Source organism: Ictalurus furcatus, chromosome 20, assembly GCF_023375685.1.
Source record: "Ictalurus furcatus strain D&B chromosome 20, Billie_1.0, whole genome shotgun sequence".
Classification (NCBI taxonomy): domain Eukaryota; kingdom Metazoa; phylum Chordata; class Actinopteri; order Siluriformes; family Ictaluridae; genus Ictalurus; species Ictalurus furcatus.
In genome coordinates this window covers 12,321,993-12,345,642 of record NC_071274.1, presented here as the reverse complement: position 1 = coordinate 12,345,642, position 23,650 = coordinate 12,321,993, and the positions used below count along the sequence as shown (strand labels likewise).

The following is a 23,650-nucleotide window of genomic DNA, read 5'->3' as shown; positions in this document are numbered from 1 at the left end:
CACACTTATGGGCAATTTAGCATAGTAAATCCACCTACCAGCATTTTTTTGGACAGTGGGAGGAAACCAGAGAACCTGGAGTAAACCCATGTGAGCAAGGAAAGAAACTCCACAGAATTTTTGAGGAGCTTTTCATCGCCAGTTCTTCCCACTGTGCCATTTTATTTTCCATCCATCCATCCATTTTCCGTATTGCTTATCCTACACAGGGTTGAGTGGAGCCTGGAGCCTGTTCCAGGGAACTTTGGGCACAAGGCAGGGGACACCCTGGACGGGGTGCCAATCTATCACAGGGCATAATCACACACACCATAACACACTACAGACAATTTGGAAATGCCAGTCAGCCTACAACGCATGTCTTATTTTATTTTATTTTGTTTTAGTGTTTTGAAATGTCTTTTTCAAGCTTTATCAGCTCATATAAAGTGCCTGTTTCAGTACACAAACATTTAAGACACACTTTTCTTTAGGCTAGGTTTTATGAACTATCACCAAAGCCACACCAGAGCTGACTTTGACAGAAGAAATGTTATTCCTCTAGAATTTCATGAATGGAATGAAACATGGCCTTGTCCTGTCTCATTAATATTCACTGCTTCAATGAACTGTTTTTGTTACACCACAAACCTGATGAATGTGAATTCAACCACTCTGTGCCACTTCACCTTAATTGATCAATAGCTCTTTTTCTATCTCCTTTTTTTTTACAGAAATCTTGGGAAATCCGGATTGCGAGTATCATGTTTGGGGCTTGGTGAGTCTTTAGTCAATAATAACATCATCATAAGACTCTGGCTGTGAGCTTGAGCTCTTCATTTTCCGGTGCACAGCAGAGAGCTTCTCTCTCTCTCTGTGTCTCTCACCACTCTCTCTCTCTCCAAGTGCCCCGAATACTCAATGGATTTATGAATAATTGATAAACTAGTTTGGAAACAAAACCACAAAACAAAAATGAAAATAATCTGATTAGTTGAGCTAGAGCTCTCATTTGAGTACAAAAAGCAACAATTTCATGAATGGATGAAAAATTCCTTCTCCTGTTTCAACAAGTCAGATTTCAGTCATCAGCATCCATTGTGTCTGGAGCATTGCATAATTCAATGCTTTAACTGGTATCAGCTTGGCTAATCCTCCTGTTAAGCTTTCACGTATTAATGTTTAATTTATAACCCATGACAGACACAAAATGCTTTGCAGTAATTAGCTCACACAGCTAAAACACAGCAGGGCTGAAACGAGTTGATGGGAAATAGTTTTCTCATTCACATGTAAATCTAGTTATAAAACCCAATGAAATAACATTCCTGTGTGGAGAAGGAAAGCTTTTGGTTCCTTTTTTAACTTCCTATTTTGATAATGCTAATGTAATAACCCCAGAAGCAGGTTATTAATGATTAATTTGCCTCTTATTTCTATTTTTTTAAAAAAAAAAAAAAAAAAGCTTTAATATGAAAATGTGCTCATAAGCAAGTACAAATCGTTAGACAAAAATCTAATGTTAATGTAGTATATCTAAGTCTAGGTCTAGGTCTAAGTGTTGGTGTGTGTCTAATAAATCAAAAAAGTGTTTGTGATCTGTATGTTTTGAAGATGTGTGCAGCAGTTATTGATTCTAGGCTGGGATGTTACACTGAGTCTCTGGACACTACTGATGCAATACAAAAATGCATTTTTTTTAGGCTGGGCCACTAAAAATAAATGGAGGCATATGGTGGGCATACTGCACAGTGTTGATACTAGCCAATTTGAAAATATAATCATGGAAACAGGTTTATAGAATATTTCAAGATTGGGAAAAAAACAATTACCTGGTGAGCCTGTGCCCACTGTAGCCTCAGGTTCCTGTTCTTGGCTGACAGACATGGAACACAGTGTGGCCGAGCCACCTCAAGGTTCAATGTGTTGTGCATTCGGAGGTGCTTTTCTGCTCACCACGGTTGTAAAGAGGAGTTATTTGAGTTACTGTAGCCTTCCTATCAACTCAAACCATTCTGGGTGCTTTCTTTTGACCTCTCTCATCAACAAGACATTTCCACTAGTATAACTGTCACTCACGGCATCTTTTTTGTTTTGTTTTTTCCACCATAAAATGTTATTGCCATAGTAATTGCAGAGACTGTTGCGCATGACCCAATGTTTAATGAATTTTTTTTTTTTTTTTACAAAATCTAAAAATTATACATTTTTCTATTTTCCTAGGTTAAATAACGTAATAGTCCACTGTTGCATAATGAGTGGGAACTACTACAATTCTTTTGAGAGAGAGAGAGAGAGAGAGAGAGAGAGAGAGAGAGAGAGAGAAAACATACATATGAGGAAAGTCAAAAAATGAAATGCTGACGGTTGAGGTGACATTATGGGGATCTGACAGGGACAGAAAGCTGGGATTGCTAAAGTGATGACTCAATGCTTCCAGCCAGGGCCACATCAAATGTATGAATCAGGGGTGTTGTAGTCTGTGGGCAAAGTCAATATAGAAATAACCCAGATCTCTGAGGGCCAGACGTTCTGATGTACTGCACTGATTCAGTATGTATGACTAAATGAGATTAGCATACATGCTATCAGGATTGAACATTTTTATTTGAATCGTCAAACAAAATAAATTTAGAAGCCAGAAATATCAATGTGGCAGACAGTAAATAAAAGCTTGGGAAGACCTTGTATGTACCCTACCTGTTTTTGTCCTTGTTGCATTTAGTGTTTTGTCTGAAGCATCTCACAGGTAAAGGAGTTACAGAGGAAATGACTGTTCACTGCATCAGTGCAGACTAATCCATCAAATTACTTACTACTTACTACTCTCCTTGATATGTTCTCACATTCTAAACTGTTTCTTCTATTGAGTCTGTTATTAACTTTTTCTACCTGGAATTTCTAATCTCTTTCCCTCTCTCTTTCAGGAACGTGGGTGACATTTGGGGGTCAGATTTCCGATGAGGTGGGGACACCTAACCACCATGCGTACACAAGCCGTAACATTTCACTTTAAATAAAAGCTTCATCTCTCAGCCAAACAGAGCTCATCCGCAGTGCCAGAAGCCACCAGGCTCTATAGTAACACCACATATGAATCATTCTGTGGTGCTCTCTGACTAACAATAGCTATATTCTGCGTGGGTTCCTGCTGTCTCTGACATTCACTGGGGCATAGACACAGCCCCATTAGTCAATCATCCATCATAAAGGTTCCTGCAGAAAACTCACTGTCCCCAGAGGCGAGGTCTCTGGTGTCCAGTCACATTGGAGTGGCTATCTAATCAAATTACAGTTGAGATTGGAACATCCCCCTGTTTCTTGCCCTATAGTAAGCTGTATAAGTTAATAATGTCTATAATTGTCGCTATTGCCTTTATGGTCATATCCTCACACCACCCTACAGTCACTGTCACTCAGAATAATAACACACACATCATGCACATCATCAGAGAGAGAGAGAGAGAGAGAGAGATATTTATACATTTATGCCAAATGAGCCTGTGTTGTTATTATTAGCTCTGACAGATGTGCCTAATTTATGTTACATTACATAATAATGCATCTCTGAACAACTGCTATTTTCAGCTATCTTAATGAAGACATTGTGCATTGATATTTTCTCAAAATAAATACAACACAATACACTGTGTGAATAATATTAGCTCACCATTCCTGAATTGAAGTCTTAATGGCTATCGTAAGAGTGCACATCCGATTTAAATTACAAATATATACACAAATATATTTATTATCATTCCTTGTTTGTAGAACTGTCTGGGTGTGTTTGTGTGTAGGTAGCAGAGCAGCTAATGACTATAGCCTATGAGAACGGGGTTAACCTCTTCGACACAGCCGAGGTTTACTCAGCAGGGAAGTGAGTATGATCATTCTGTTCTCTCTGTGTTGACCACAATCTAGCATAACTGCCCTTGAAATGATATTAGAACACACAACCTGAATAACTCATGAATAACTGGAATTCATTTTTTGTATTTCAAATGAATAATGTCAGTAAACCTGCACTAGATATTAGCTTAACCTTCTCACTTTTGATGTGACTTGACTTTTGCATATTATGCCTTTATAAGCATGCAAGACAATCCAAAGGCTCTGTAACACAGAACAAAAGAAAGTGCAGTGAGCATTGCTCAAATTGGTGCAAATTCTAAGACTGAGCAAAATTGTGAGTTAGCTGAAGATCTTTTGTGAACTGGACAGGCCTAATAGCTCTTGAGTGGCACAAGTGGTTAAGCATCAGGAGACTGCTTATGATCTGTGGCTGGAAGTCTGACAGAGGATACAGTCCTATCTGAAACTATTGGAATGGCAAGGTCAATAACAAATGTTGTGCTATACACCATAGACATTTGGGCTTGAGATCAAAAGATGGATATGGGACCAGAGTTTAGGATTTTAGCTTTTATTTCCTGGTATTTACCATGCTGTTAAAAAGTATTTTCCCCCTTTCTGGTTTCTTCTGTGTTTGAGTAAACACACAATGCAGTTTTTAAATAATAATGTTATTCATTGTAGCAAAAACGTTATCCAGTACCAACTGGGCCTATGTGAAAACGTATTTGCCCCCATAGTTACTAATTCCCCAAATCTATGAAATGCATTCATAATGGGGTTCAGCTGGACTAGACGCAACTAGGCCTGATTACTGCAAACCCTGTTCAATCAAATCAACACTTAAATAGAACTTTTTCAACAGCATGAAGTTGGTTAAAAGATCTTACACAGTAACACACTATGCCAAAATTGAAAGAAATTCCAGAAATGATAAGGAAGAAGGTGATTGAAGTACATCAGTCTGGGAAGGGTTACAAAGCTATTTCAAAGGCTCTGGGACTCCAAAGAACCACAGTGAGAGCCATTATTTCCAAATCAAAAAACTCGGCACAGTAATGAACCTTCCCAGACATGACCGATCTTCCAAAATTCCTCCAAGAGCTCAGCAACTACTCATCCAGGAAGTAACAAAAGAGCCAAGGACCTACAGGCCTCTTTTGCATCAACTGGGCAAAAATGGCATTCATGGAAGAGTGGTGAGGTGAAAACCACTGCTGACCCAGAAGAACATTAAGCCTCTTCTGAATTTTGCCAAAACACACCTTGATGAATCTCAAACCTTTTGGGAGAATGTTCTGTGGACTGATGAGTCGAAAGTGGAACTGTTTGGAAGACAGGGGTCCCGTTACATCTGGCATAACTGCATGCTCAATTAAGTTAAGGTTTGGTGATTGACATGGCCAGTCTAAAACCTTCCACTTTTTCCTCCTGATAAAAACCATTGTTGAGTTGGCAGTGTGATTTGGATCATTGTTCTGCTGCATGAAAATCTCCCAATTAATTTGGATGCATTTCTCTGTGAATTGGCAGACAAAATATTCCTGTAAAGTTCTGAATTCATTCTGCTGCTACCATCGTGAGTTACATCATCAATAAAGATTAGTGAGAATGTTCCAGAAGCAGTCATGCAAGCCCAAGCCTTGACACTACCTCCACCATGTTTCACAGATGAGTGTGTATGTTTTAAATTCTGAGCAGATCTTTTATTTCTCCACATTTTGTGGTTCAACTCTGTATTTCTTGGCAAATTCCAGTCTGGCTTTCTGATTCTTACTGCTGATGAGTGGTTTGCATCTTGTGGTGTGGCCTCTACATGTCTGCTTTCGAAGTCTTCTTTGAATCGTGGATTGTGATACCTTCACCCCTGCCCTGTTGAGTTTGTTGGTGATGTCAGTGACTGTTTTTGGGTTTTACTTCACAGCTCTTACAACGTTTGTCATCGGCTGTTGTTGTTTTCCTTGGCCGACCTGACTCATGTCTGGTTGTTAGTACACCATTGCTTTCTTTCTTTTTGAGGACATAAAAAATAGTCATAGTTTAGTAAAACTAATAGGACATAGTTTTACTAGCTATTCCCAGTGCTTGTGCAGTGCCTCTGACTGATTTTCCCTCTTTTCTCATCTCTGATCTTCCTGTTGGCTTATCCTTTTTGACAACAAATGCAGTCTTCACAGGTGAAACTGAAGGCTAAAACCAAGATTAGATGTTCTGAGCTATTTATTTTTTAAACAATCGATCTAACAGGACACCCCTGGGTAACAAGAAACACCTGTCAGTCACATGTTCCAATATTTTTGGGTGCTCTGGTATAAAATGTGCTATGTTCTATGTCATTTTCTCTTCCTTCTCATATTAACCTTTTGATCTCAAACCCAAATGTTTTCAGTCTACAGAAAAAACTAATTATCTGACCTTGCTGTTTCAATATTTTCACAGGGGGCTGTATGTAACCTGATGGTAGTATCATTTATAAAGTGGCTGTTAGTTAATACCCTTCTCCAAGCTCATCTAGCTGCCCTAAGACACCGAAAAGACGTGGTAGTTGATTCCCAGGTCCCATCGCCCTCCCAGACTGGTAGCTGCCATGCAATAGTGGAGAATGAACTAGCAGAGACTTAGCCACAACTGCAACAGAGAGCAAAGCATGTACAACTACATAATTTAAAATAATATACATTTAAATAAAAACTCTGACCTCTATTTGCTCATAAACATGAAGTTAAATTGTGAAAGTTCAAAACAAGACTAGTGGGGAGCAAGAACAAAACCAACCGAGGCATAAAACACCTGTTATCCAGGCTATTGCCAGAAATCTGATTACACTGGTCTCACAGCTAATGCAATAGTATGCCGTGCACATTTCAGTATGAACTTCAAATTTACAGAATGAACATAGAGAGGAATATCAATCTTCTGGTAAAATGCTTTCAGAGACTAATTCTCATGGTGTTGACAGATACTATGCACACAGATACACACACTTACACAGCTGCTCGATTTTTATGTGTGCTATCCTCTCCACAGAGCTGAAATAATTCTTGGAAATATCATCAAGAAGAAATGCTGGAGGTATGAAACCACTGGGTAGAATTGCACTAACACTATACATACATGAAATTGCTAATCCATAACTTGTTAAAATTATGAGCTTTGTTACTATGGCAATGTGGAATATTGCATACATTATTTCGATAAATATACACTCTTCCTTTGGTGAAAACACACTAAATGATTTGGCTCATGTCTATTGTGTGTGTGTGTGTGTGTGTGTGTGTGTGTGCGTGTGTGTGTGTGTGTGTGTTTCTATTCAGGAGATCGAGTTTGGTGATCACTACCAAAATTTACTGGGGAGGAAAGTAAGTAAATTATAAAACAGGATATCACTTACCCGGGTGATGCTGTGTTGTAGAGTTATATAATTATTTAACAAAACGTCACATTCCAGATTGTTTTCTTTCACTTGTAACATGGCAGTTTGCCCTCACATACACATTTTTATTTACTACCAAACAAAATGTCATTTTTAATCCATTTACAGTTCTATTTGATGTCATGGAATGACAGGTTAATTCCTACTATTGCTTATGTTAAAGCAGCTATAAACATTTATTCCCTGACCAGCTTCTCTGTTTTCTCGCTCTAGAAGATCATAACATAGAGGAAAAAGCACGTCACATGTGATAAGGTGTAAAAGCAAAGCACAAAGTCCTTTGCCCAGAAGACTCTCCTCTTACCAGAAAACTTTTTAGCATTAACTGGACTGTTAATCATCCGGTGCTGAGTCCAGATTCTTCTCCATCAAAAAAACTTTTTAAAACATACTTCTAAATAGACTGTTTCCAGGCATTTTTTCTTGGATTTGATGGCTAATTGCTAATGGTTAATAATTTTATGACATGATCAGAAAAAAGTTGGATTTATCATAAAACTTGCCTCAGGGGTTATCACTGATCATAGGACTACCAGACCGATAAAATATCAAACTTTTTGGCTAACATGAGACTCGGCTAGTTTGGTATCACTAGCCAAGGGAAGGCACAACTAAACTATCATTGTATAGGTTTAGCTGCTACAGTGCCATGCCAAGTACGTTAGTATGTTCATGTAACTTGGAACTTTATGGACATTTACACATCTTGTTTTCCTCACTTAGCATGAGAGTATGTTAGTGTTTCAGTTTCAACACCTTTACTGGTAAAAAAAAAAAAAAAAAAAAAAAAAGGAATTCAAATCGGCATTTATTTATTTTTCCCCTAACACTAACTGACTGTGTGAGCTAGCGTTTGAGACCAGAATTGAGAGCTGTCAGCCAATAAGACACGAGTATTTCCATGCATTTTCCTATAAACCCTCTCTGATTGGTCTCACCTCCGTTCACTGAAGATACAAAATTACAACACTGCTGTCTTCTTTTATTGATGTTCAGTTACGTTTTCAAGTGGAGAATTATTCAGGGATAAAGCAAAAAATCTTCGGGGTTACACCCTTGCATTTGATTTGATTTGACAGGACCTGTGCTGTTAAATTAACCAACACCTGACCAATAAGAAATGAGAATTAACAGCCCCATTATATAACTCACTTGAATCAATTTGAATGGGCATCCCAATTTCATCCCAAACCTATCATGCATATGTGTGAGTGTGTGAGTTGGTTGACTTTGTAAGGTATAGGGATGCTAATCTATATGCATTAGCCTCTAAGCTGAAGATCAGCTCCATCGAGCAGAGTTGGAACTCCTCCAATCAGAGCAGACACACTTCTGAATTCTCTAACAGGCTCTCTAACATGGTGGATTAGGCTGAGAGGTTCACAAAATTAGAGAGAGAGAAAAACAAGAGAGAGAGAGAGAGAGAGAGAGAGAGTGATACAGGGAAAGCAAGACGAGGCGCGAGATTTCATTAAAATTCCAACAGCAGGAAACACTGTTTCATTCCAGATGAAAACGCAAGCATTGGTTAGAGAACTCAGAATAATTAAATCTGGTTCAAAGTCTGTTGATATTTTGCTGTAGCAAGTCAGGGTGGAGTTGTGTTATAACCTTGAAGACATTTTCCCACTCACCCAAGGGTCTTTATCAATTCTTAACTCTTTGATTTGAGGTAGAATCAATTAGAGCAAGATGCTCTAATCCAGGTCATTTTGGAATGTTGTGTAAGGTATGGAAAATTGGTCAGGTGGATTAAACGACATTTCACCACTTATCCAGAGCCACAAGAAGTAGCTTAGAAATGTCTTCAAGGTTATAGATGAAATCTCATATAGCAACGATTTACTACTCACTTCGAATAATATTGCTCACCTCTGAAAGGTGATGGAGGTGAAACTCTATTAGGACTTTAGATCTGAGTGACCATGATATTTTAATGGACTAGCTTGTAAACACGGTTAATTTAAGCAGGCAAGTTCTGCTCATTTATATCTTACTTGGTAGAATGTTAGCAAAATTGCCAATACAATATCCAACAAAATGCTCTTTTAGGTCCTGTATTATTATCCCTGTATAGCCAGCCCCTTGGATTCATCATTCTCAAGAATAATGTTGGCTTTCACTTTGATGCTGATGACAGTTATGCTTATTACTTCAGCCAGATTCATTGGCACAGCTACTTGGTTTTGTCCTTCTGAAACTTTATATGCAAAGCACTTTTGAACTCATAATTAAGAGTGCTACACTATATGGCCAAAAGTTTGTGGACACCTGCGCATCACACCCATATGTACTTGTTGAACATTCCATTCCAGATTTAGTCCCGCCCTTTGTTGTTATAATAACCTCCACTCTTCTGAGAAGGCTTTTCACTACATTTTCGAATGTGGCTGTGGGGATTTGCTCATTCAGTCACAGGAGCATTAGTGAGGTCAGGCGCTGATGTTGGGTGAGGAGGCCTGGGGTGCAGTCAGCATTCCAGTTCATGTGAAAGGTGTTCAGTGGGGTTGAGCCCAGGGCTCTCTGCAGGCCACTCGAGTTCTTCCACTCCACCAGTGGCAAACCAAGGTCTTTATAGACCTCACTTTGTTCACAGGGGCATTATCATACTGGAACAGGTTTGTTCCCATTAGTTACAGTGAAAACATATCATAATATTATAGCATACAAAGACATTCTATACCATTGTGTGCTTCCACCTTGGTGGCAACAGTTTGGAGAAGATCCACATATGATTATGATGGTCAAATGTCCACAAACCTTTAGACATACAGTGTATACACAACCCCAATTCCAAAAAAGTTGGGACGCTGTGTAAAATGTGAATAAATATAAATAAAAACCAGAATGCAATGATTTGCAAATCTCATAAACCCATATGTTATTCACAATAAAACCTAGAAAACATATCAATTGGTTAAACTGAGTAAATGTATCATTTTAAGAAATAAACACGGTCATTTTGAATTTCATGGCTGCAACATGTCTCAAAAAAGTGGGCACAGGGCAACAAAAGGCTGAAAAAGTATGTGTTACTAAAAAGAAACAGCTGGAGGTTAATTGGCAACAGGTCAGTAACATGATTGGGTATAAAAAGAGTCTTTCAGAAGTAAAGATGGGCAGAGGTTCACCAATCTGCAAAAAACTGCATTTACAATTTGTGGAACAATTTCAGAATAATGTTCCTTAACGTAAAATTGCGAAGACTATGAATATCTCATCATCTACAGTACATAATATCATCAAAAGATTCCGAGAATCTTGTGAGATTTGAAAATAATTGCATTCTGTTTTTATTTACATTTATTTACATTTTAAACAGCATCCCAACTTTTCTGGAATTGGGGTTAATAATTAGTATCATATAAGTTTTACATAGGAAGTTGTGTTAAATGCAATTTTTATAGGTGCTACTTAGTAATTTCCATAGTGACAGTTCATGTGTTTTTTTTCTCTATACAACTGGTCCAGTGCCAGGCAAAAATATATACTGTTTTCCAACAAAATAAAAGTTGATTTAATCATTTATTGCTCTCTATATAGATAGATCTGCTTCCTGTATTGGAAAAAAAAAAAATTGGCCACTGCTATAAGACATCTTTGTATGCATATCTGGAGAAAAAGCACAATCCTGTTGATTAAAGAAGATTCTATAATGACAGACAGGTGTATAGCCTATTTTTATATTCACAGATGTCACAGTGACATAAGTAATGTTTGTTGTGTTCCATAACTAAAATAAATAGGTTATAAATGATGGCAAATGCATGGGTTTTTTGAGAAACTTACCTTAACCAAATAAGGTATATCCAAGTCAGAGGTCAGGGGATGTGGGATACTAACAGCATCTATTTTGTGTTTCTGAATATCATGGATTGTTGCATTCATGACCACGTAAAAACTGCGACATTTGAACAGCCCTCTAACTTGTAATTTCTACACTGAAAGTTGGAGTTTCTCAAGGGCAGTGATATAGATCATCATGTGGATGTTAATCTGAAATCATTTGAAATCATGTGGTCATGGTACCCGTAGCACAAATTATAAATAAGAAACAGTATCATGTTGTAACACTATCTATTGCATATGATGTCCTATTAAGAGAATAATTGGAAAATTAAAAAAGTTAATTTGTTTTGTGTAGTATTTTGGGTCAAATCGCATTTTTTTTCCCCCCAGCACTACTGACAGTAAATCACTACCTACACCCACTTTTAAAATAAATGAGTCATTAACCTTTTACTTTTATATCCACACAAAAGCCAAACAAGCACATACTTATGTGGCCAGTTATCAAACCTCAAGCAGTTGTGTGAATACTCTGAGGTTGGAAGTAGGAAGTCCTGAGTCAGAAAATACAGTTCATTGCTGTCGTGAATGCAGACTGAGTGAGTCTACGAAGGGGATGAGACGTAAACTGTACTGTCATTCAGGAAGAGGAGACGCTCCACATGAGCATTCAGAGTTTGTGTGTGGGTTGTTGTTGTTTTTTGGGGGGGTTTTTTTTGGAAAAGAAAGTTTGTAGTTGTGATTCCTTCATGGTGAGTGAACAAGTGTTACCTGTCAGCACACATCCATAAAACAGTGTCTCTCAGAAAAACAGCAAACTATTCTAGGTTTTATTTGGAAGGAATTCTAACATGGGAAGTTTAATATGATGCTAAGGTCAAGAGATGTCTTCTCTCTCTCTCTCTCTCTCCAGAGCAGAAACTGAAAGAGGTCTCTCGAGGAAGCACATTATTGAAGGTAGATATTTTTTTTCTGTCCTAATTGGGTTTTTTTTTTAATATTGCATGGCATCTCTTCCACATTCCTTTGCTCTTCTTTGTTTTCTTTCATGATTGATCATACTGCTTAATGCTGCAAGAGCTAGCTAATCCAAACAGCAAAATACTTTCCAAAGGTCCCTCTTGAATACACACACACTGATTCATGCTGCCTGAGAAAACAATGTGGAGGAGATACAAAAACACGACAGTGTGGGTTCATGCTTTCAAAACAATATGGCCACACCCTAGAATTGATTTGGCTTGGCAACCAGTTTAATAATTAATATTAACAAATGACAGTTGCTCACAGTCTAATGAAGACAAATACACAGCTATAAAAACAAACTGTTAGAGAATGTTATTCATAGCTGTTTAACTGTTTACCCTGCCTACATGTAGGCGGTAGCTGAAAAGTTGTAGTGTATGGGAGAAAAACAAAATCCACCAGAATTAGTGTTATGCCAAGCAGAATAATTACCTGTCTGGCAGAAGTACAGTTCTGCATCATACTGTTATAGTCAGATTACTTTTCCTTGTCCTCCTTCTTCATTTGACAAAACTGAATATTTTGTTTTGGTCTCTAGCATTTTTCTATGCTACCTATCATTGGCATTAGCCTTACATTGTCTTATCTTTGTAGCATTTTTGCACTTTCTGCCCACTTCCTCTACCTACGCTCAAAATGACTGACAGTAATACCAGGACACCTCGATGTGTTATTGGTTAACACATTTGCAGTCACAGTGGCTGGGTTTTTTTTTTTTCTCTCTCTCTCTCTCAGACCATCTAATTTATAAACAGCTGTTGGAATGCAACAAGAATTGAACCCTTTCATTAAGTGTTTAAAAATGACAATGTAGCTTTAATAAGTGCTTTTTTTAATTGTTGCTCCTTCCTACATGTTATCATATCTTTCTCCCAAATGAAATTATGTTACTTGGAATTTCAGTAATGAATTCCTGTCAGACTACCTATTTGGGTTTGAAAAATCTCTCCCTATTTTTGAGCTTGGAATGCTGGGAAAAACATTCCTCTGTCTCTATCTTTAATTTTGTTTTTGGTTGGAAAGATAAGCTTTCATGAGTTTTTGTAAGCCTAAAGTGCCCACACATATACAAAAGAAAGGTAGAGTCAGTGGGTGTCAGAGCTGTGGTCACTGTGGTCATAACTGACTCACAGTGGCAGCAGCTGATTGGCTGGGTCAGACAGCAGGTCGGTTTGAACTGTTTTGGTAGTCTCACGTGTGACTATATGAGCTGGTCCTTTTGCTTGAACACATGAGGCGTCACAAAAATCATGAAATTTTGTGCTTCTAATCATTACAGACCAATTAAAAATAATTCCTAGAAGAACAATCATTACTTACATGACACATTGTACTATTACATCATATTTATTTTAATTCAGCTTGGTTATTTATTGCAGAACTAGTTGTCAAGTCCTAGTCAATTGAACAGATGTATTTATTCAGGAAAAGTAAAAGAACAAAACAGTGCAGTACTTTCATCCTAAAAAAAAATGCTTTTAACACTTGATTTACAGTCTCAGGGACAATGAACAAGAAGTTTTACAGACTAAATCTATTTACATTTCATCAAATCATCATTAATCAAATGACGTTACTTCTTGAAAACTACATTAAGATGATTACAAATCAACATGTTAGGTGACATCAGCTGTTTGTGAAATTAAACAATAAACATATTTGATTTGATACCTCTCTGTGTGCACCAAAACCACCTCTGGTGTTTATTGCCAAAAATCTCTATTTTGGTTTCATCTGACCATAGAACCCGATCCCATTTGAAGTTCCAGTAGTGTCTGACAAAGTGAAAACGCTTGAGTTTGTTTTTGGATGAGAGTAGAGGCTTTTTTCTTGAAACCCTTCCAAACAACTTGTGGTGATGTAGGTGACTTCGGATTGTAGTTTTGGAGACTTTCTGACCCCAAGACACAACTAACTTCTGCAATTCTCCAGCTGTGTTCTTAGAAGTTTTTTTGGCCACTCAAACCATCCACTTCACAGTGCGTTGAGACGATATAGACACGCGTCCAATTCCAGGTTGATTCATAACATTTCTAGTTGACTGGAACTTCTGAATTATTGCCCTGATGGTGGAAATGGGCATTTTCAGTTCTTGCACTATAGTTCTTATAGCCACTTCCCATTTTGTGCAGCTCAACAACCTTTTGCAGCACATCACCGCTATATTCCTTGGTCTGACCCGTTGTCGTGAATGACAAAGGGAATTTGGCCTATGTATTACCTCATATTTATACCCCTGTGAAACAGGAAGTCATAGTTGAACAATTTCCTGTTCCTAGTCACCCAGGTGTATTAAAACAAGTGTAAAATATCAGTGGGAATATACTTCAAATATATCTTTCTCATATGAATTCATAGGGATGCCAATAATTGTTGCACACCTATATTTAACAAAGATTTTTTTTTTATATAAACCTGTGTTGTGTTTTCAATTCTTTGATATCCATGAGAGCAGAGTATTTTTGTGATTTTTTTTTATAACAAAAGATCAAAAGGTTAAACAATAAAGAAAATTTTACACAGCCTTCTTTGCTCACATTTACCAAGGGTGCCAATATTAGTGGAGGGCACTGTAGGCAGTAGCCTCTCTTAAGTCCTATTCTATCTGGATCAATTTTACATGGGGAGGAGGGGTAATGTATTACTGGTGTAACTCTGGGATTTTAGTCATGTCTGAATCTATCATGTCAGTCATTTTTTTCCTACTGTGCCTTCCTAATTCTGGAAATATTATGCTGCTGTTTAGAGTTTTTAGAGTTTTAGGATCATTGGGTTCCTAGCACAGCTACAGCCAAGCTCTACAACAAGCAATGAGAATAAAGGTCACAACAGTCATTTTGCATTAAAGATATGAAGTAATGAAGTAAGCAGAGAACTTTTGGTGAGAAAACCATACATACATCGTGAAGACACTCTCCATGATCTATACAGAGATCATTTATAATAACAATAGATGTCCTTCTGCAACATTTTAACACATTTACAGTCATGTGAAAAAAATAAGTACACCCCATGAAAATGTTTGGCTTTTTTTTTTTATATATTTGGACAAACAAACATTTGATCCTCTTTGAAACAGTGCCTATTAATAAAGAAGATACTCTATCAAATGACTCATATAATCAACATTTTATAGTAATAGTTAAAATTTGAATTAACAAAAAAACAACAACAGATCAGTCACGTGGAAAAAGTACGTACACCCCTACATTTATCACACCTTCAAATCCATAAAATTAGAATCAGGCGTTCAAGATTGCATGCCAGTGATTAGAACCTGCTTAGGGAGTGCAGGTGGAGCCTGTGTTATTTATACCCCTCTCACATCTAGTGTCTGGTTTTCCTATTGCTAGTGCGGTGTGCGGTGTCATCATGCCAAGATTTAAAGAGCTCTGTAAGGCCTTCAGGAAAAAAAGGTTGTGGAGGCCTATGAGTCTGGCAAGGGATTTAAAAAGATCTCCAAATTATTTAAAATACATCAATCTACTGTGAGGAAAATCATCTACAAGTGGCACAGATTTCAAACCAAGTTGTCCTGCCAATTTGTCCAGGACTGGCTGTCTCAGCAAATTCAGCCCAAGAGCAGACCATCTGATGCACCAAGAAATCTCCAAGAACCCTAAAATTTCATCACATGATCTGTGCATCTGTTTGTTTCAAACTGCATGCTTCTACAATCAGAAAGAGATTGCACAAATTTGACCTGCATGGGAGGCGTGCCATGAAAAAACCTTTGTTATCTAAAAAGAACATTAAAGCAAGAATAGTTTGTCAGTGAGCATGTAGGCAAAGAACAGGCCTTTTGGAATAATGTGCTCTGGACAGACAAATCAAAGTTGTTTGGCCACAGTAACAGCAGACATGTTTGGTGCAGACCAAAGACAGCTTTTCAGGAGCAGCACCTCATACCAACTGTGAAGCACGGTGGTGGAAATGTTATGGTTTGGGGTTGCTTCACTGCCTCAGGGACTGGACAGCTTGCATTCATTGATTCAACTATGAATTCTGCATCATATCAAAGAGTGCTTGAAGATAATGTGAAGCCACCTGTCCAAAAGTTGAAGTTGAACTGAAAGTGGACATTTCAGCAGGATAATGATCTTAAGCACACTATCAAATCCACTAAGGATTGGCTCAAAAAGAAGAAATGGAGGGTTATGCAATGGCAGATTTGAATCCCACTGAAATGTTATAAACTTTATTAATAGAAATGTTCTTTATTAATAGAAATGTTATATATCAACTTTATTAATAGGCACTGTTTCAAAGAGGATCAAATGTTTGCTTGTCCAAAGATGTCCAAAAAGCCAACAATTTCCATGGGGTGTACTTATTTTTCCACATGACTGTATATCCTTTCAATTTATATTTAATGTATGATATTATCTAACATTCATCTATCATTATGTGCAGAGTTAAGATTGGGCTCTCATCTTATGTGATTATTATCAGTTAAATAATTAAAATGAGGTGTCTTCACAAGACTCTGTCCTAGACCCACTGGTCTGACCCATTCAGTCATAAGAACATTAGTCAGGCACTGATGTTGGGTGAGGAGGCCTGGGGTGCAGTTAGTATTCCAATTCATCCCAAAGGTGTTCAGTGAGGTTGAGGTCAGGGTTCTGTGCAGGCCACTCGATTTCATCCACACTAGCCATGGCAAAACCATGTCTTTATGGACTTCCCTTTGTGCACAGGCACATGGTCATGCTGGAACAGGTTTGGGCTTCTTAATTCAAGAGAAGGGAAATCATACAAAGACATTCTAGACAATTCCTTGCTTCCAATTTTGTGGCAACAGTTTGGAGAAGGCCCATATATGGCTGTGATGGTCAGGTGTCCGCATACTTTTGTCCATATAATGTATACTTATGTTTCAGCTAAACAAGATGACAGGCACTAGCTTAATAAAGGAGGAGAGTGTAAAGGACAGTAGAAACTGACACATGCTAACTTGCACCTACATAATTCTAACACTAACACACACACACACACACACACACACACACACACACACACAGAGTATTGGTTTGTTCGCCACTTTCAGCCATTATGACAGCGTTAGCAAGCTGGGACTCTCTTGTTTATCCCTTGCAAACACCAGAAATAGCTCTATGCTAATAATACCTACATGAATGAAGCCGGCAGATCCAGAACACGCCGCCTGGCTGGAGACACACACACTTGGAAGATGTGTTCACTGAGATTACTGTTGCTGGGGTTGTGTGGGATTATAGAGCGTGAAGAAACGTGACAGGGTAAGAGTGGCATTTATTCATGGGATTAATTAGAGCAAACCACCTCGAGGTGACAACCATCTCATGTGCACGTGCGAACACACACACACACACACACACACACACACACACATACACACGCACACACAGCTGTCTACCTAACAGCTACTTAACAACTTTTCATGAGCCTGTCTATTTCTCAATGACTCTCTAATAATCCTTCTCTCTGTAGATCTATCGGTACCTCTCGCCATGTGAATGGGCCAGTTATCCACAGAATGAATTCTCCTTCCATCATCTTTCTTCTTTCATTTCTTTCTCATCCCTTCTTTGATCTTTGTTCATCTTCTTCAGAATTCCTGCACATTTTTTTTCAAACACTGAATTCCACTATAGGCAATAATTCATCCAATTAAAGTTAATTTTTGCTGCCCATTTTATCTTATATATACATATATATATATATATATATATATATATATATATATATATATATATATATATATAATCTACAAATGATTCATTATCTCTAAATCTCTAAGTGTAATCTAATCTATAACTGTCTCTCACTCTCTATTTCTACACTCTCTCTTGCTCTTTAGGTCTGAGAGGGTCTTTACAAAGGTTACAGTTAGAATATGTGGATGTCGTCTTTGCCAATCGGCCCGATATCAACACTCCTATGGAGGGTAAGTGTGCGTCCGGGTGAAAATGATTTTACAGGGAATTTCATTGCCCCATTTCCAGTTTAAAGGAACTCTTTCCACAACATGTCAACATTGCTGTAACAAATAAAGGCCAGTGGAGAACAAGCTGGTATTACACACATTAGATCATGATTTGCATAATGCTAATCACATTAAGGAAGCAGCTAGAACTTTCAGGTCAGTTTGTCCCAGTTCTATGTTTTTAATCTTAATTCATATATTAACAGAATTTCCATGCAGACTGACTTTAACCAAAATATGTATTTATTTAAAGGGGTTCTATTACATTATTTATTCTGCAGCTAATTTGTAGCATTAGTGCTGAACTAGTCCTGAAAATATGGAAGAATTAGCTCACTTGTAATATATATAGAAATGTACTCATACTCAATATAGCACATCCTCATTATGTATGTTTTAAGAATTAAAGTGGATATATATATATATATATATATATATATATATATATATATATATATATATATACACACACATATATATATATATATATATATATATATATATATATACACACACACACACACACACACACACACATACACACACACACATACACACACACACAGAGAAAACAACTAAAAGTAATTTATACCATTATAATATGGATTTTGATCATTTCTATTCTTTTTGTAACTCAAATCCTTTATTCGTTTTGACGTACATAAAAACAAGTATTTAGCATATAGAGTTACTTTTAATGCAAGGTTCTAACTGAGTTTTCTGATTTTACCCAGATAGAACATTATAATACTAACATTTTATAATTCTTCAGTAATGTAAAAAAAAAAAAAAAGAAAGAAAAAAAGAAGAAGATTTGGCATTATTTACTTAACGTCACAATTTCAAGGCGAAGACAGATGCAAGTGCAGATTTTAAGTTTTAATAAAGACCAAAACAAAACACAAAAATACACTATGACCTTGTGGCAAAACTCTAAGACAAAGAATAAACATTATCAAAGACAGAAAGGGCAGCAACAAAAGACAATTAAAGCAAGACAAAGAGTGCAGTGCAAACTGTGAATATATACATACAGTGTAAATAAATACATAAAGTGCTCGTTAACTTGAATGAGAATCAGGTGCAGGTGGTCGTGTGACAGTGATGCAGAGGTGCAGTGGCTGCTGGGAACTGAAGTCCAGAGATCCTTCGGGATATCCATGACACTTAATAACCAATCTTACTTCTTTATCCATAACTCATAAGAAAAAGGGGACTGTATTTATTCATTTGTCAATTTCAAGTGTTGGTCAATGAGACACTAAAGCAAATAACACATTTTGTTAGGGGCATAAATGTGATGCCATTTAATTAAATTATATGGCATGACAAAGGAAAAGAAATAAAGTAAAATAGTGTGAAAATGAAATATTGACATATATTTATAATAATATATTTCTGAGACACCAACAAGCATAATTTGTCCAGTATTTAGATAACTGAGTAAATATTTGAATTGATTTTTGAGAAATAAAAACTCTGCTGTGTGCTGGATCTTAAGAGGTAATTGTCAGGGTATAGGCCTTTATCACACTTCCACGTTCGCAAAGCGGAAGTTGCAAATAATAGCGAAAACAAACTTCTGCTCTAGTCTGTATCAAAGGCGGCGAGCACAGCGAGGAGTTGTCCCTAAATATGCTCTAATAGTTCCACTAAATAACCCTATCTCAGTTTTCATTCTTTTCTGATGAAGTAACGAAGAAAAGGTGGATTCATGTTATTCAGTGGGATGAAGGCAAAGGTTTTAAAAGGGAGTACAAATGTGTGCACCCAGCATTTCACAGAGTCTGACTACTCGTCAACATGAGGGTTCTCGACAGCCTTAAATAAAATCTAAATAGACAAAACCACATTCTGTACATCCCTATCCTGAACAGGTAACCTGCAGAGAGTGTGGCTCTTCGTTTTTCTTCATGGACCGTTAACACTGTGGCCTGACAATCGCCTCACTATCTGCCACCTCAGATACTATTGTACAAAATGGTATTAAATCACAACACAGTATCACATCGAAATAAAAAGGCTTAACAGGTTACCTGTTCAGGATGGATTATAGCCAGCTCCAGTTCAAGGAGACAAAAGTATTTGTGTTCATTGTTGCTGCAGTTGCAATTTATTAAAAAAGTTTACAATAAAAAAAAGCTTGTTAGACTGTTGTTACAGTCAGTTTAAGCTAAGTTACGGTTGTATTGTAATCCTAAATTGTAGATAGTGATGTAAAGAATGTGGTTTTGTTTATTTAGATTTCATTTAAAGCCGACGCGAAAATAAATAAATAAATAAAGCAGATGAGAACCCTCATGTTGACTAGTAGTCAGACTCTGAAATGCTGGGCGCACATGTACGTACTCCCTTTTAAAACTGCAAAACCTTTGCCTTCATCCCGCCGAATAACATGGATCCACCTTTTCTTCTTTACTTCATCAGTTAGAAAAGAATGAAAACTGAGATAGGGTTGTTTAGTGAAACTATTAGAGCATTTAGGGATGCAACAATAATTTTTCACTGTGCTCGCTGCCTTTGATACAGACTAGAGCAGAAGGGTTCTTTCGCTATTATTTGCAGCTTCCGCTTTGCGAACGCGGAAGTGTGATAAAGGCCTATTGGAGGTGAAAACGGGTGAAAGTGCAGATAAAGTTAAATAAAAATTAAACAAAAAAACAAAACACAAAACAGGAACTATAGTACTAGTGGAAAAAACACAAAGGCTAGGAAACAAACATAAAAGCAACAGGAAACAAGGGCAAAATAAGACAAACACAAGACAATGTGTGCAGTTCAAAACATGACTGTACACACCCCAAATGTGAATCAGGTGTTGGTAGTCATGTGATGGGAATTGTAGTTTAGTCCTTCTCTGATATTTACATGACACATCCCCAATTTAACATGCGGCTCCCAAGGTGCATAATTAAGTTCATGAGGGGTCCTGGACACACAGACCAGATGTCCTTAACCATTTCAAAGGTCAATTGGATGTCATCCCTCACGGGGCCGGAAAGAGGACCCTTGACGTGTTCTCTGGGCTACAAATGCGGAGCGGTCTCTTCCGCACCACAGAGAGATGACATGACATCTCCCCAACCTTGCTAGAGTATGGAGCGAAGGCCACCGCACAACCAGCGGGGGGAACAAAGCCCAAGGTGGAGCCTGAGGGGGGAACGACACTCACCATGAAGCCAGAGGGGGAGCAACGCTTTCTGTGAGGTCAGAGGGGGGAGTGAAGTTCTCTACGAGGCCAGAAGCGGTAGCGACACGTGGCACGAAGCAGAGTAATGGTGTGACGACTTCAGCGGAGCATGGAGGCAGAACGACATCCTCAGCGGAGTAGGAAAGTGGAGCAACATCTGAAGAGGAGCCTGGCATAGTGACGTCCGAAGTGGAGCTGGGAGAAAAAGAGGAGTTCTCGGCCAAACTGGGAGACATCCTCAACTGAACAGGGAGGCTGAGCAGCATTCTCCATTGCATTCTCCGTTACTAGTGGCAAAAACACAAAGGCTAGGAAACAAATATAAAACGTGACTATATAGAAGTGCTCATTCACCCCAAAAGTGAATCAGGTGCTGACAGCCATGTGACGTGATCAGGTGCAATGGCTGATGGGAATCATAGTCTCTAGACCTTCTTTGATATTTGCATGACAGTAATGCATGGTTTGGTCTATTCAGCATATACATTATGTACAATAATGTTGCTGTTAATGAACGCACAGTTTTCTACCACAGTGATTATTGCTGTTCATCAGAGACAGTTGAGTTTTATATATTTTTTGTTAATGATCACTTCAGCAAAAGAGTGGGACAAAGGCATGCCTTGGCAAGAAGCTCACCTTGCATGCATGACTCCAAAATGACCTTGTGGTTGAACAAAGGGCCCAAAGGCTTATAACTGACCTTGCAGCGTTCCATTAAGGGGAACCTGCTGAGGGTTCCTTCTTATGCTCAGTGTGTGCCCTTTGGTACTATTTGGACCAACTAGTGGTGATTTGAGCACCAGACCAGATGTTCATCTGCTCTGTTCACACCACTGGGTGGTGCACGTCATCACATTGGCCTTCTTCAGGTCCTACAAGATTAACATTGTCACTTCCAGTGGCATGAGTGCAGTAGTGTTCTCAGCCTTTCTAGTCAGTCCTAAGGTGTGTCAGTTCCTCATGACATTGCGGCATAGGTGATCCAGGTGATATTCACCACCTCTGGAATTTAGGAAAGATGAATATGAATGCTAGCTATGTATGTCATTGATAACCATTACGTTTCTCAATCATTATTCTTTGGAACCAGTGCCAATCTAGCGGAAACTTGGCAAGAAGGGTCCAGGGAATGATGACCATATAACAACAGTAATTATATCAAATATTACATCATACAGCAACTTTTTGAATGTCTCAATATGCATGTGCAAAAGAAGGTATACCTTATTGTATAACTGCCAGTTCTATTTCATCTGTCCTAACCACCAGGGCTGGTAGGAATCACCTGAATAACCTATGCCACAATTCATACAATACAGCATATTCATGTTCTGTCCACTAGTGAGAGCAACAGTGGAAACCAAGGTTCTCAGGCCGCTTCAGGGCCACAAGCCAGAATCTGTGGTCTGAGTCAGCGGTAGTGTCAGAAATGTGTACAACAGACATCACGACCAGCTGTGGGTCAGCGTGACCTGACCTTTCAGACTGTCCTGCTCCACCAGGGAGAACCACAGTCACCAGATGACTTGGCTAGAGATCCACCTGTGCCGTGCCAAACTTTTCCAGATATGGGACTTATTGGTCCAGATTCCACTATCTCCAAGGCTAAAATACTTCATCTGTACTGTATGAATCCAATTGTAGGACGAATAGAAAACAGGTAGATTTGGCATTGAGCATTGAATCAGTGTTTTGAATAATAGTCCCTTTTCTGATGTACTTGTTATCTACTGTTAACCACTGCACTGTGCTCTGTGATAATTCAGGCTTCACTGCTCAACATGGAGGAACCGTTGCCCTATATTTACTTTCTGACTCGCAAAGTCATGACTCTGCCCCTCACCCCTTCCCCATCCCTCTCTATTCTAGTCTCTTTCTGTCTCAGACGGGATTAAATGAGAACCTGTGGGGAATAGACAGTATATTTTTGGGCTGATCTGCGTTGCAGCAAGAATGAAGGAGAGAGAGAAAGAGAGAGCGAGAGAGTGCTGCAGCATGACTGAAATAACTGCAGTCTCTCACCAGTGGCTCATTTCAGCCTTGCACAGAGAGAGTGAGGAGAATCCATCTGGATCGCTACGTGTGTGACTGAAACAGAGAAGCAAAGAGACAGCAGGTAGAGAGCGAGACAGAGACAGAGACAGAGATAGAGACAGAGAGAGAGAGAGAGAGAGAGAGAGAGAGAGAAAGGGGGAGAGAGAGACCTTGCTGGACTCTGACCTTCAAATTTGACTTCCTGCTGCTACCAGAGACATCTCACACACACACACACACACACACACACACACACACACTTGTATACCAACCAAGATCTGGCCCAAATCCAACCACTCAAGGACTTGATGAATAGCTGACATGAATCTCTTAAACTCAACCCCAGCAGTGAGGAGAGTTTTTCTAAAGTAGCTCCTTA

At 38.4% G+C, this 23,650-nt stretch overlaps 1 protein-coding gene across 1 annotated transcript in view; it reads left to right on the top strand.

The window, feature by feature from the left end:
- kcnab1b (potassium voltage-gated channel subfamily A regulatory beta subunit 1b) overlaps window positions 1-23,650 on the top strand; it is a 62,953-nt gene that overhangs the window by 18,661 nt on the left and 20,642 nt on the right. The window contains exons 2-8 of the mRNA XM_053652228.1: window positions 714-757; window positions 2,907-2,944; window positions 3,777-3,856; window positions 6,859-6,903; window positions 7,146-7,190; window positions 11,967-12,010; window positions 17,919-18,005. Coding sequence (XP_053508203.1) covers window positions 714-757; window positions 2,907-2,944; window positions 3,777-3,856; window positions 6,859-6,903; window positions 7,146-7,190; window positions 11,967-12,010; window positions 17,919-18,005 — 383 coding nt within the window. The remainder of the gene's footprint in view (window positions 1-713; window positions 758-2,906; window positions 2,945-3,776; window positions 3,857-6,858; window positions 6,904-7,145; window positions 7,191-11,966; window positions 12,011-17,918; window positions 18,006-23,650) is intronic.